Source organism: Euphorbia lathyris, chromosome 8 (genome assembly GCF_963576675.1).
Source record: "Euphorbia lathyris chromosome 8, ddEupLath1.1, whole genome shotgun sequence".
NCBI classification, from domain to species: Eukaryota; Viridiplantae; Streptophyta; class Magnoliopsida; order Malpighiales; family Euphorbiaceae; genus Euphorbia; species Euphorbia lathyris.
This window is the reverse complement of record NC_088917.1, coordinates 49,214,353-49,229,400: the sequence shown is the minus strand read 5'-3', so window position 1 is coordinate 49,229,400 and position 15,048 is coordinate 49,214,353. Positions and strand designations below refer to the sequence as shown.

General features: G+C 36.3%; 1 protein-coding gene across 3 annotated transcripts; it reads left to right on the top strand.

Annotated features, from left to right (window-relative positions):
• Nucleotides 1–802: 802 nt before the first annotated feature.
• Nucleotides 803–12,223, top strand: LOC136202883 (uncharacterized). Of its 3 annotated transcripts, none has more exons than XM_065993844.1 (8): nt 803–1,177; nt 1,318–1,482; nt 1,927–2,173; nt 5,389–5,550; nt 5,951–6,109; nt 10,969–11,130; nt 11,545–11,810; nt 11,896–12,223. In XM_065993844.1, the coding sequence occupies exons 1-8, from the start codon at nt 914–916 to the stop codon at nt 12,040–12,042; spliced, it is 1,572 nt and encodes a 523-aa protein (XP_065849916.1). In that variant the 5' UTR covers nt 803–913; the 3' UTR covers nt 12,043–12,223. The 3 variants fall into 3 exon arrangements, with proteins under 3 accessions (XP_065849916.1, XP_065849917.1, XP_065849915.1); XM_065993845.1 differs by having other exon boundaries at nt 806–1,177; nt 5,951–6,084; nt 10,959–11,130; nt 11,542–11,810; XM_065993843.1 differs by having other exon boundaries at nt 807–1,177; nt 11,542–11,810.
• Nucleotides 12,224–15,048: the final 2,825 nt, after the last annotated feature.

The following is a 15,048-nucleotide window of genomic DNA, read 5'->3' as shown; positions in this document are numbered from 1 at the left end:
AGCGAGCATAATGTGATGCACTTTTTCTTTCACCTCACTTAATTCTCTTTACTGCAATGCAAAAATTCACCTAATTGAATCACTTTTTCCAAGTGATACAATGCACTGTGTGGATGGTCTAACGAGCCTAAAGCTAGTGATTATTAAAGCCAAAACATTTTGGGCAATTTACCAAAGGTTTTGGATTTTTTTTTGATGAAAATGCTTATAACTTCATTAGATACGAAAAGAACAATTACAACAAGAAATGAAAAAGATAAAAAACCTTAAAAAATCCACAATGGGACCAAAACGACTACAAAGAATATATAAAGCCATAAAAGGTATAAAACACACATAAAAACAAAAATACATATACTTCATGGAAACCAAAATCCGTAGAAAAGCAACTGCAATCGAATTTTCATCATTTAGGCCCTTCTGAACATTCGGATCTGAGTCCTTTCTTTTATTGCAACCACGTAGATATATTGATCCACGTATAAAATAAATCGTTTCCGCTCTTGCTAAATCCGAAAAAGGTATAAATAGCAGAATAATTGAGAGAAGATACAATTCAAACGGATAAAAGAAATCCAATAAAATATATAAACACTGATTAAAGAAAATACAATAAAAAAACAGTAAACCTAACCCGTTGAGAGAAGGAAGAATGAATTTCCTCCTCAAAGTAGATCCACAGAAGAGAGGAAGACTTGAAGACAAATAGAAGAAAAGAAACAGTAGAGAAGAAAAGGATTTGTCTAAGAAAACAGTTATTTTACCCAAATTGCTGGTCCATGTGATAGAGCCCAAGATACAAAAGTGGTAGAATGCGGAGAGATAGTTATATGGGAAATTCGCTAAAGATTAAAATTAAACTTCAAACAGACTGACAAATTAAAAAAATTCAGGCACATAAAAAAAAAAAAAAATGGAGGGAGAGGACTCCATAGCTGTACAGAAAGTGATTGAAACCCTAAGAACCAGAGGGTGGTGTATCGGCGATATCAATCAAGTGAAAGCTTTAATCATAATACAAACAGCTTTATCAGATGACAACGACACGTCCGCTTTGGCGGATTCCGTTGAATCGGAGATGCTTAATATGGACCTTAAATCCTTCGGAACAAAGTCCCTTCCTGAGGCCAACTTACTCCGTAAAACCTCTCATCTTCAAGGCCCTAAAATCCTTCAGGTGAATTTCTTACTCTGTTTTTCATTTTATTTTTTCCTTACTCTACGTCTGGTCACTTGGAAAGTGTATCACATTAGCTTGGGCAACATTTTATGCTGCATTGGTAGTCAAATATTGTTTTGATTTTTCTTGTCTGACAGATATCTTCTGTACGAGACATATCTATAAGTGGCATAGACCGCTTTCAAGATTCGAGTGATCGGCGCCTCCTAAGATTCACTCTCACTGATGGTCACAATGAGATAACTGCGATAGAATACTCTCATATACCGTGCATTCCTAGTGATATTATTCCTGGTACTAAGGTAATCTTATTTGCAATAGATTATATTGCTGCAAATTTATGTATTTATAGTTTCAAAGTCTTAGGAGCGGCCTCTTGCCAATTAAATTGGCAAGGGAAGGCTTGCCCCCAATACACCCTTGTGGTGGGACCCCTCCCCGGACCCTCGCTCAGCGGGGACGCGTAATGCGACCGGGCCGCCCCTTTTTTTTTTTTTATAGTTTCAAAGTCTTGTTATGAGAATGTTGTTGTCAACCTGTTTTGAAACTGCATATGTGATCACTTTGCTTAATGTGTTTTTCTATGGATTACTTTCTAATTCAAAAGTTTATACATGAACTTGTGGTCCTTGTACCCTCAACCTTACTTTGGATTCGACTTCATTATCAATACAAACTTGTGATGATTTTAGTTAGAAAAAGAATTTCTTTTCTCACTTTATCAATTGCAATGTTCTGCTGTGCAGGTTCGTCTGCAAAGTAAAGTTCCCTTGCATGGTGGTATAGCATGCTTGAATCCTGAGGTGGTAACTGTACTAGGTGGTGTTGTTCAATCTCTCTATGAAGAATGGAAAATGAACCAAAAATACTTGGGTTTGTCTCGATCATCGACAAGATCATCAAAAGAAGCTGATAATGGTGGTCCTCCTCCTTTTGAGAAGTTGCAAATACAGTCACCATTTCATCAGTCTTCTCTGCATGGCAAACCTGCTGGTTAGTGATTCAATTTTTTTTTATTTTATTAGACATAACTTTCTGTAATTTTTAGTGGTGTTGAAGGCTATTACTTCCAAAAGACATACATGGTTAGTTATCTTCTTAGTGCTTGAGAAATTTATAACTGGGCCAAAAGTTTAGACTTGAGATAGAAAAGCAAAGCGAGTAACCCTTGTTAATAACGTAACAGTCTACGAAGTACGGAAACAGAAACATAGAGGAGTTTCTGCATTTCTGAGTCGTGTTGGAAACAGAAATGCAAAGAAACTGGTGTGAGATACACTGGGCAGGTTTCTGTAATTTTATAAACTTGGACACGCATATTTGTTTGGGAAACACGTTTCTTTCCCATAGACTCCTAAACCGAATCTTAATTCAAAAACTTCTTAATTGATAATTCTTCCAATTCAACAATATTCCTGTTCTACTATAACTTAGAGTTTAATAATCTAATCTATAAATATACACACCTCACCTATCTCAGAATCCTTTGCAACACAAATCACAACAATAGACTTCGGAACTTTCTGGTTTTGCTTTTGGAGTTGAAGTCCTCCGTTGTAGCCTTGCAAATGTTTTTTTCCTTCAATTTCTTTCCAGTAGAAAAAAGTTAATCCAAGTTATATTCACTACATTAAAATTTGCATATTAATATTTATTTCAATATGAAATTAATTTTTTTCAAGTATATTATAATATTTTTAAATATTCCCTAATATTTTTAAAGTTTACAAGTTTCCCCCATGTTTCTGGGTCCTATGTTTTATAGAAATAACGTTTCCCGCTGTCCATGCCCGTGCAACATAGATAACACTTATATTGGAATTTCGAAATGAAGCAGACAAGAATTGTAAAACTAGTCCAATGCTATTGGAATGAGCAAAAAAACTAGCTCAATAGTTATTTCAGCCATTGCAAAATTTTGCTGGCTAATAGGAAGAATCTCATCTCCTTCTAATTATTTTTGCTGCAATGCAAGAAATGCATGTTTTATTGATGGATTTCCCTACAATTCATGCTCTTGAACAATTAGTTTCAAAGCTTATTTGCTAGGAACAACAATTTCTTAGCACTTGTGAATTTGGATCTTTCAACAGCTTTAGTTTATTGCTGATACTTTATGGAGTCTTATTTAAGCATTTGAATCTTTATGAGTCTCTGTATGACTACATACAGGCTTGAATTGTATTAGAAAGCTTTGGTTGAAGCTGCCTTTTGTCTTCCTGGAAGCAAATGTATCAAATTTCATTAATAGTAGGCAGTAAGTTAACTACATAAAACATAGTGAGCATATTGTTTCCATTCAATTAGGAAAGGGAGGATATATAGGGGATTTGATACCGTGATGTCTTTCACTATAAAATAGATCCTTGAATATGTCTATTGGTCCAATCATTTACTAATTAAAGTAGTTAAAAGTGGTACGCTTTCAAGTTTGACCTGCATGATTCTTGCCACATTTTGTGTGTGGTTTCTAAGGATAAAAGTGACTCTTGATACAACAATGTGATGTCCTTTTTGGGGTCTGGGCATTTGATTTCAATTCTTTGGGAGGAATGATAGTATAGCATTCATATTATGATGAAGATTGTATAATCTTTTTTTGCTCTTTTGTTTCAAATTTGTATTATATGTATGTAGGCATTAATTCAATAGCTTAGGATGAGAAGGTTGAATTAATGATGTAGGCTAGCTAAGAAACTTTAATGAAGAAATTTGAAAGACTAAGCATTAACCATTTGTAAAAGTGATACGCTTTCAAGTTTGACCTGTATGATTCTTGCAACATTTTTGGTGTAGTTACGAAGGATAAAGTGACTCTTGATATAGCAATGGGGTTTCCCTTTTGGGGTTTGGAATTTGATTTCAATTCTTTGGACGAATGATAGTATAGCATTGTATAATCTTTTTTTGCTCTTTCATTTCAAATTTGTATTATATGTATGTAGGCACTAATTCAATAACATAGGATGAGAAGTTGAATTAATTATGTAGCTAAAAAAATTTAATGAAGAAATTTGAAAGACTAAGCATTAACCATTTGTAAAAGGAGGAAAAACACAATTGAAATTGCCCAAACAAAGAGGAAAAGTAAAGCTAATGACAATGTTTTGGTCAGTCTCTTATTGAGTGCTTGCTTCAAAACATGTGTACGAGGTTTCTAGGGGTGAGCACTAGTCAAAATTCAAGTTGCAAAAGCTCGAACCTTACTGAACAGACCAGTGGGAGAAAATTCAAAAGTGACCTGAACGTGATGATATTTGGACAACTAAACCAAATATATCGGTTTGATTGGTTTATTTGGTTTTGTGTACAAAATTAATATATTAAATTTAAGAAACTAGAGATGTTTCAAGTGGCATGAAAAATAAAACAGGTTAATACCAGAACAATCATATTAATTAATGTGTTGTGCTTGTCCAGTTCAAAATATTCGCAATATACTATTGTAATATTTAAATCTGAAATATGTTAACATCAGAAGTAAAATATAGCAGATGAAATTTAGAAGAAATGCATGAAAACTTGCAAAATAATCATTTTTATTAGAAATAAAATAACAATTATAGTATATATTAGAAATTATGGGTTTGGTTTGTATGGTTATTTTTCCTCAAAACCAAAGCTATCAAACCAAATATTTCTAAAATTATGAACAGATACTGAACCATTAAAACCAAATAATCAAACTGAAAAACCGATCTCCATCTGTTTGGTCAGTGTTTTTAGGTCTATTTTGGTTTTTGCTCAACCTTTAAAGGTTTCATTTGTGCTTTAAATATGTACATGTTAATTGATAAAGTCTTGGACAGTCCTTTCATGCTAAATCATTAGAATTTATAACAATACCTTGATGGCCTCTGCAACACCAAGACCTCCCAAGTGGGTCAAACATTAGATAATCGGATGTGTGGTATGTTTTTGGCTTTTGTTGAACCACGGAAACATAGAGGGCGAGCCTTGGCGCAACGGTAAAACGTTGTTGCCGTGTGACCAGAGGTCACGGGTTCGAGTCTTAGGAGCGGCCTCTTGCCAATTAAATTGGCAAGGGAAGGCTTGCCCCCAATACACCCTTGTGGTGGGACCCCTCCCCGGACCCTCGCTCAGCGGGGACGCGTAATGCGACCGGGCCGCCCTTTTTTTTTTTTTTTTGAACCACGGAAACATATGATTTTGTTTTAATTTTCATGAAAGATTATTTTCATTTGCAGATTACTTTGCATCTGCTTTTAAAAGTGGTTTGCCTTCTGCTGCAAATGCCCAATTTGGGCTGCATGATATGCAACAGAAAGGTGATAATATGAGCGGCAAAAAGAGAACTGAGTCCCTCAAAGAAACGATTGGAGAGGAGCTGAGACTGACGGATGGTGCAGGTTTACTTGTATTTCTTGCCTCTTGATTTACATCATACAGTGATGTCATGTTATAGGCTTATAGCTGAGAGACAGTATTATAAATTCTATGTTTATGATTTTAGAGTGTCTGTTGCTACATATTCAAGTATCTTATGGCATGATTAAGTGGAGAAATCACACAAACATTTATTTTTGCACTAGGGATTTACTTCAATGTCCATTATCTAGGAGAGGGTTTCAGATCCTTATATAATGATTTTTTAAAAACATATGAAAGAAAAGAAGCAACCTATTCTTTCGTCTCTAAAATATATCAAATACAGAAGATCTTAATCGATTTGGAATGCAAGTAGGACCATTATTTTCATTCACTTAGGTGTTTTAAGTTTATTTCTGATATATGTCTTGATATATGCAGTTGCATCAGTTGCTCAATCTCATCTTGTTCAAAATCAAGCATATGCTCAAAAAGGCATCACGAATATGGGTCATTCAAATCAGTACACTAGATGGCAAACATATGGCGAAAAGGATAAACAACAAGAACCACAGGTTTTGACTCTTGACAAAAGAATTGGTATCAATCTCTCTGTGATTTTGATATTGTCGCTTTTTGTGCCTTATGCATGATATCTTGGTAAATTCTTAGGTGCTTAGGCCCCACCCAATTGAATCACTGCTGGAGATAAGTTTTGTCCATTAATTAGATTTACTTTGCTTAGTTTATTTGATTGGGTTAGAATTTGTTAGAGTTTAGCTTATTTGATTAGATTAGAATTTATTTGATTGTGTTGATTTCCAGCTTGTGGTCATATTTAAGAGATGAAACATGAATAAGTGAAAAACTTGAATCTTTTATTTTTAGTGTTATGAGGCGAGGTGTTCTGAATCACACGCAGTCCAACAAGGTAACAATCAATACTCCCATGGGGACTGTCACATACTAGCATAGGAAATAATATCTGTTAGCTGTTATTCTATATTATGCTTATTCTGCTTTTACTGTTATTCCCTAAGTTAGCTAATTTAGACTAGTGAATTAGTTATTCTGGGTTTATAGTGAATTAGTTATCCAACTGTATATGTCACAGCTGTCCTTGTAACCGTTTTGACCTCATCTGTATTTAGAGGTCATGCCTTTGTTACGGAAGGATCTATCTAAGAATATACATAAATCATTCTGAATTCCTTCTCTCTATCTTCTTCCTTCTTCTTCTACCTATTCTGATCTTCTAAATCCTGATTTAACTTGCGCCAGGACTGTAAGTTGGCATCAGATACAATCCTTCCTCGGTCATATACTGTGTATGATCATTAACTCTGCCAAGAAAACCCGCGCAACAAAACGATATCAAGCAAAAGCCATGGAGGCCATGGAACAACAGATTGAGGTGCTCAGTTCCATGAACAAGCAGAGGCTATTGCTATGCAGCTCCAAATGATGCAAGGCCAGGTGCAGGATACTCAAATTGCACAACAACAACAACACATATTCTATCTATCTAGAGCAAACACTGCTCAGGAAAGAACAAATCAGTTCGCAGCAATCAATGGAGGATATGCTCAACAAATCCTTTTTACTCTCACTAAACTCATTCAACCCAACCCAGATGGATCTTCCCCACTCAAAACTTTGGCTCTTAACCCCCATAGGGATAAGGGAATCCTGGGAGAAACCTTCAAGTTTTATAGGAGAACCTCCACCTCAGGGAACTTACCAATTCAACAAGCTGCTTCCAAAATGTGACTGGCGTACCTTTGAAGGTGCCAATATGGAAAACTGTGCGAGTAAATGTAGAAAATACTTCCACTTGTTTGATATGGCTTATGAGAGGGTGGACCTGGTTCGGTTATATCTACAAGGTAGAGCTGAAAAGTGGTTTAAGAACTGGACGAGGGAGCACAAGCTGACTGGGAGGAATTCATTGAAGAAATCTGCAAGCGATTTCAAGAAACTGAAACCACTGATGTGGTGGAGGACATGGTTAACTTAAGGCAGACCTCTTCAGTATTGCACTATCATGAACAATTTGAAGCCCTGGGGCTTAAAATGAAAAGGTATTTCCATCCATAACTCCTTCATTCCATGTTTCTAGCTTTATTTCTGGGCTAAACCTGAACTTAAGTCTGCAGCTAGAACTTATCAGCCTACTGAGATATATGTTGCAATTAGGCAAGCAAAATACCAGGAAACCCACATAAAAGACTTGATAGAGGCAGTCAAGCCTAAATCCACCTTCAGCCCCCAAACTCCTTCCAAACCCTAGAATTCCACTCCTAAGTCCACTATGAAACCTAATACCATCCCTACTTCCCTCTCCAAAACTCCAGATCCTAAAACACAGGTTCAACCAGCCTACCCCAAAAATGATCAAGGAGCCTCTTGGAAATGTGGACTTGCTACTTTCCAGGGAATCAATCTGGCTCCAAGAAACTGAATGCAATTAATTTGGAAGAAGTCACGGAAGAGGAGGCAGAAGTAGAAATCCTGTAAGAACTCAAGAATCAGGGGAGATAATATAGGAAGAACTATCTCCTTATCCATCAATGTTATGGATGGAGTAACTGATATATCGACACATCTGAGATCGCCATATGTTCGGGAGTTCCACCTTGAAACTCAAGGGGGGTGCTCAGCAAGCAGGCCATTATGATACTCATCGATAGTGGAAGCACACATAACTTCATTGACCTAAATCTAGCCAAGGATGTCAAGCTACCCTTGCTAAAGGTTAAGCCTGTGGTTGTGTCAGTGGCTGATGGAAGACAATCGGTGGTTAATACTAAGTGCCAGGATTTAGGCTTAGTATTAACACACATTCTAGTCACTTATGAACACACATTCCAGTCTTATTTGTGCAAATTTGTCTTGGCGTTCTTTGATGACATCCTAATCTACAACCCCAATGAGGAAGTCCACCTTCAACACTTGCAGTTAGTGTTCCAACTTCTCACTACTCACATCCTCTTTGTAAAGGCCTCTAAATGCGACTTCGGTGTCAATCACATCACTTTTTTGGGGCACTTCATTTCCAAGGAAGGGGTTGCAACTGATCCAACAAAGATCACAACAATGGTAGATTGGCCAATTTCCACATCCCTCAAGGGTTTAAGAGGATTCTTAGGCCTTACATGTTACTACAAACGTTTCATCCAAGTGTATGATGTGATGAGTAGGCCCTTACAGAGACCTACTTAAGAAAGATCAGTTCCTATAGACACCAGCTGCCACATAGGCCTTCAACCCGCTCGAACAATTGATGACTCAAGCTTGGCCTTGCCAGATGTCACACAGCCATTCGTATTGGAATGTGATGCCAGTGGAGTTGGCATTGGCGCAGAGCTGATGCAAAATGGCAAACCAATTTGCTACTTGTCCAAGGCTCTCAGCCCTTGAAACCAAAAGCTCTGTGCCTATGAGAGAGATCTATTGGCCATTGTGCAGGCTTGCAGTTTGGAGGCATTACTTGGAGGGCTCCTCATTCCTCATCAGAACAGATCATGATAGCATCAAACGCCTTCTCGAACAATAGCTACACACTTACTTCAGCACAAGGGAGTTTCTAAATTGCTAGGCTTGGATTACTCCATTCCGTATAAGAAGGGTAATGATAATAGGGTAGCTGATGCCTTATCTAGGCAATTTGAGGGTGAGCTCGCTCCCATCCTTCACCTCTCAGCTATCACCATTATACTGCCTACTCGGTTGGAGGAAATACGGGCTTTTCATGCTGAGGATGTAGCTGCAGTAGAAGAAATGCTACAAGATAGATCTCGCTGGAACTCCTTTCTCAAAGAATGCCTTACCTCAGCTCAAAATAGGATGAAACAGATTGCAGACAGGCACATGATAGATTGAGAATTCAATGTAGGAGACTGGGTTTTCCTTAAATTAGAACCCTACAGGCAGTCTATACTAGCTACTCGCAGTTCCATGAAGTTCTCAGCTAAGTACTATGGGCCCTTCAAGATACTAGAACGGGTGGGCAAGGTGGCCTACAAACTCCTCCTTCCACCTACTTGTCGCATACTTATGTCTCCCACATTTATCTTCTCAAAAAGAAGCCTGATCCAGCACAACCAGTCCTTACTACATTGCCTCCAACTTCTGTGGGGGAATTCATAATCCAACCAGCTAAGGTTGTCAACACTCGCTATGCCTTGATTGGGGATGTCTCCACTCCACAGCTACTCATTCAGTGAACTGGACTGCCCATTGATGCCACTTGGGAAGATGCTTCTATGATTGCCGCTCAGTTTCCAGAATTTTATCATTCTTGGGGACAAGAATGTTCTGAAGGGAGGTGTATTGTCATACAAGCGTAGGAAATAATATCCATGAGCTGTTATTCTGTTAGTATTCAGCTTATTCCCTAAGTTGCAAGCTAATTTGGATTGTAGTGAATTAGTTATTCTGGATGGTAGAGAATTAGTATCCAGCTGTATATGTCACAGTTGTCCTTGTAACCGTTTCTGACCTCATCTCTATTTAGAGATCATGCCTTTGTTACAAAAGGATCTATCTAAGAATATACAGAAATCATTGTGAATTCCTTCTCTCTATTTTCTTCCTTCTTCTTCTACCTATTCTAATCTTCTAAATCCTGATTTAACTAGCGCCAGGACTCTCAGTCCTGACAGATACAAAAAGAAGATTGATTAGTTTGGGATTTTAGTTATTTGCCTTTCTGGATGATATCATCTCAAAGGCCGTCTCTAATGGGTATTTATTGAATAAAATGTACAGCAGACAACAGTCTGAATTTTCGTCAAAGTTGCCTCTCTAAGAAATCTTCCTTCTGTTTATTCTCTTTCCATTCTTTCCATTATTTGTTTCTTTAATAAGCTGTATTTCAGTGTATAGGGAGGTGATTCAGTATTAATATTTCTAGTTTCATACCTGAGTTTGTGTTTTATCTCTATCTTTTAGTCAGACTGCGTTAGGAACTAACAATAGACTCATGTTTAAAGGGATAGATGATGGATCCAAGTTACTTTATTAATGATCTTCAGCCCCTTCTCTCCTCACTAAAACATGAAGAGCCAAACCCCCACACTGAAGTTTTTTTTTTTTTAATATCCCCTTTACGACAGGCAAGACTCTGCTTATAACCAATCCACACATATATACCCCTAACCTTGTAGCTACCTAGTACGAGGATCAATCTTCCTCCTTTCTTATTTGCCAGCATATGCCCTTATCTCATTCTTCACCATATGTGACCCCTTCCCCATGCATACCCTTGCCCTTCCTATGATAGACTTTCCACAAATAAGGCCTAGGCATTGGACTTAGGGAGAGTGTTTCCAGGCCCAGTATCATAATTCCTATCAGACTGCAATTTCCTCCCTCTTTTAAATGTCCTAATCTGTTGAATTCATATCTTAGTCTATTGCAGTAAATATTACTCATTAATCAACTGCAGTATTTTGCAGAAAAGGGCAGTGCAGCTACCACCATGGGAACTCCTGGAAGTAATGGATTTATGCCAATTGGTAGACAGCAGAGTCCAGTTGACTGTGATGAAGGGATGACAACTTCGATTTCAGAGTGTATTGAGCAAAAGCCAAGTAGCTCTGGAAATAGAGCTAAGGAAGGTGTGACATGGTGACTCCACTCTTAATTATATTTGCAACTTTCTGTATTTTCTCTTCAGTCAGAGTGGTGTTTATGGGGATTTTATGGTGTTGTTTCACTTTTAGAATGCAAGTAAACTTCCTTCCCTGAACATATTTGAATGCATTTTGTGGTGAGAAAGAAGAAAATCAATATGGAGTTGAGCACAGAATTATGTTTGGATGATATGGAGAGAACTGTGTTATCTAATATATACAGATATAGAAAAGTTTTTTGTTCGTTGTTTTTTTTTTTTTTTGTTGTTGAAGGAAATAGAAGAAAACATGGTTAGATTTCTATGAATTTTATTCAGTCTGTAAGTACAGCAACGGAAGCAAATTATTGCCTTTTCTGCACTCTAACACATTCGCGCATGTATGGACTTTGGGCAGTAGCTGAATCGGTGCCTGTCCAAAATCAAGCTGCATCCCAGAAATTGCTCGAGAAAATGAGTAACCCAAATCAAGGTGGTGAACGATATAGAGGTCGAAAACACAAGGTTAAGGGAGAACAAGAAGAGAAGCAAGTTTTCACTCTTGATGAGTGGGAGAAGAGGAAAAGTGGGGCAAAGCCTCCAACAGCAAATGACCTTCCAGATACTAGCTGTGATGAGAACCTTGCATGGCAGCTTCAAAACCAACTTGATATGGAAGATTCTCATGTTAGAATATTTGCATTATTGATCGTTTGACTTCAATTGTTGTTATTTGTATATGCTCATGTCATCTAGATTTTTCCTTGTTCAGGTACAAATGGGGATGCATAACAATGCAGCAGATGACATTAGAATGAACATGTTTAGTTATGAAAGAGATGCTGATAGAATGGAATATGGAGGACGTGGAAGAGGAAGAGGGAGAGGGAGGGGGAGGGGGAGGGGCAGATATCATTGAATCTAGTACCTTTTTATTTATTTATTTTTTTAATCTTCTTTTATCAGTTTGCTATTGAGATTGCTTTATTTATAGGGCTTTCTTGGGAATTGGAACAAAACTCGTACAATTGTAAGACAGACTAGGCTATCTCAAAAACATTGATCCTTTTATAACAAGTTGAGGTTTTATATTCTCTCTAGTATGTGTGGAACGTTCCTTTTTACTAAATTTGATGATATGTAAGCAGCTCAGCTCAAGGCCAACAGACATGATTTTTGGTGTTAATGGGACTAAACTGCGAACAGCAGTTTTTGATTTACTTATTTAATATAGCCGAGGAATCTTTGGCCGTCAAATATTATTATTCAACCATATTAAGGGTTATATATTTATTCTGGGTATATAGAAAATGGACAGCAATAGATTATTTCATATTTATTGAAATATTTTTGTTCTCCTTTGGCAATTATGTTATACAGCATTTGAAGGACTTGGTTTGGATTAATATGAAGGAAACTAAGAAATTGCCAGATGATGTGGTGGAGCTTATTAGCTTGATAAAAAGTTGTGAAGAAATGTGCCATTGTAAAAGAAAGAGAGAGAACAATAGAATAGGGTCGAAAAATTCTTCTACAAAAAAGAAAATGTATACGAAATGCCTCTCGTCAAAATGCAGCTTTGATGAACGGCACGGGCTTGGGAAGGGACGATACAAAGAGAAAATTAATTTGCTTGAGAAGAGACTATACGATACAAAGAGAAAACTAATTTGAAATCCATGTCTAATGCTTTCAACATCAATATGGAAGACAAATTAAGGAAAGGGTCTATTCATTGTGGAATTTCAGTCTGAAGAAAAATAACGTCTTCTGAACGACTTCCCATGCCATTGAACAATTCTCAACATGTGTGAGTTTCAGGTTGCCTTTAAAAGATTTGTCATTCAACTGTCGGGATGAGATGGTGATACAATTGCTAGGAGATGTAATCAAGATGGATGAGGTTGGGTAAGCTACGACATATTATGTGGATTCATCTTAGGTACGAAAAGTTGCTGTATTTTTATTATGATGTGGAATCATTGACTATGTATGTGAGAAGTGTGAATCAAATGCTGAAGAAAGAGATGAGGAGGAGGAGGATTGATATCATCAAACTTTCTCTACAGTTTCACATGCAAAGACGTATAATAGAGCCACCCTGTGTGAAATTTTAAAGAAATAATAATCCTTTGATTATTTGCACTCGTTCTTAAGTTCCAAACTTAATATATATATATATATATATATATATATATATATATAGGATAGGGCTCTTGTGAGAACCCTTTCTTATGTGAAGACACTTCTTAGGTGAGAACCACCTAAAACTACGTCGTTTTGGGGTATTATTTTTAGCAAAAACGGTGAGTTTTAGGTTGGATGTGGCGCGTCTCTTTGAAGTTTAAAAGCTGTGTCTCTTCGTTCCTCGACTTATTCCTCGACTCCTTCGTCATTTCTATCTTCTCTCATTTCTACAGTCGATCAACTTTGGTTTTGATAGAAGATTTGGTTTCTGTATTTCATCGATTATACCGTGTATTTGTTCCTCTGAACTTTGGTTAGTTGCTTATCTTCTTCGTTTTTTCTGTTTATTGTTTGCATTTTTTCGCTTTTTCGTTTTTTCCGTGAATTTGTTCGTCTGAACGAGGTTTGTTGCTTTATGTTCTTCGTTTATTTTGTTGTTTTATGTTCTTCTTTGATTTTGAGAGCGATTTTCTGTAGTTTTTTTTTATTTTTTTTGTTTGCATTTTTTCGCTTTTTCGTTTTTTTCCGTGAATTTGTTCGTCTGAACGAGGTTTGTTGCTTTATGTTCTTCGTTTATTTTGTTGTTTTATGTTCTTCGTGGATTTTGATAGCGATTTTCTGTAGTTTTTTTTTATTTTCTAGGGTTTCGTTTGTTTGAACTTTATGAAGAAGTTTCTGTATGTTTTTCTATGTTTTTTGTATTCAAATGTATTCAGTTTGAGAATGTTTTTATGTTGTTTTATTATTATTTTATATTTTGTGTTTGTTGTTCTAAAATTATGAACGTATGTTCTGTTAGTGGTATATTGTTTTGTTTTATGTTTGTTCTCTATTTTAAAGTTTTGATACCTTATTTTTGTTGCTTTTTGGTTTGTAGGTTTTTCATTTGTTTGAAATCTGTAAGTTTGGTGTGGTTTGATTTTGAACTTTAGTGAGTTTCAAAATGATTCTATTTTTGTTCAATGTTTGTTCTATATTTGCATGTGTTTGTTCTAAAATTTTGAACAATTGTTCTGTTAATGAGATATTGGTTTGTTTGGGGGTTTTGTTTGTTTGAACTTTCAAAGTTTGTTGCAGTATTATTTTGTATGATTTTTGTTCTAAAATATTGAACATATGTTCTGTTTATGAGTTATTGCTTTGTTAAATTAGTTTACGTTTTATTGATGAGTTATTGCATTTGTTTTATGTTTTGTTCTATATTTTCATTTGTTTATTCTAAAATGTTGAGTATATGTTCTGTTTTTTTTTTTGTAGAAAATGGGCGGCAATGGAGAAGAGATTTTTCCAAGTAATGTGATTGATAAAAATTTGTTGAATGAAATTATTGAAGAATATTGTTCTGATGAAGATATGAAAGATAAGAAAAAAGGTAAGAGTGTTGTTCCTGTTGAAGCTATAAGTGCAAAAAGACAGACATCTAGAAGATTTAAGAGGACTTCTAAAAGACCTTCCATTTCTAAAAGACCTTCAATGTCAGCCATTCCTGCTGACAATGATTTGCTCTCTAGTTATGTCGTTCCGTCTAATAATTTGTTGAGACGGCAAACAAGGAGCCAATATATTAAAGGTGCGTTGAAGCAGGAAACAAGTAGTCAATCTAGCAAAGGTACGTTTAGGCGGCAAACAAGGAGTCTATCTAGCAAAGGTTTTGATTCTTCTCAAGTTTTTGAACCTTCTGTTGATGCTTTAAAGGAAGATGTTGATGCTAGGAAGGTAAAGAAAGTTAAGTTTGCAA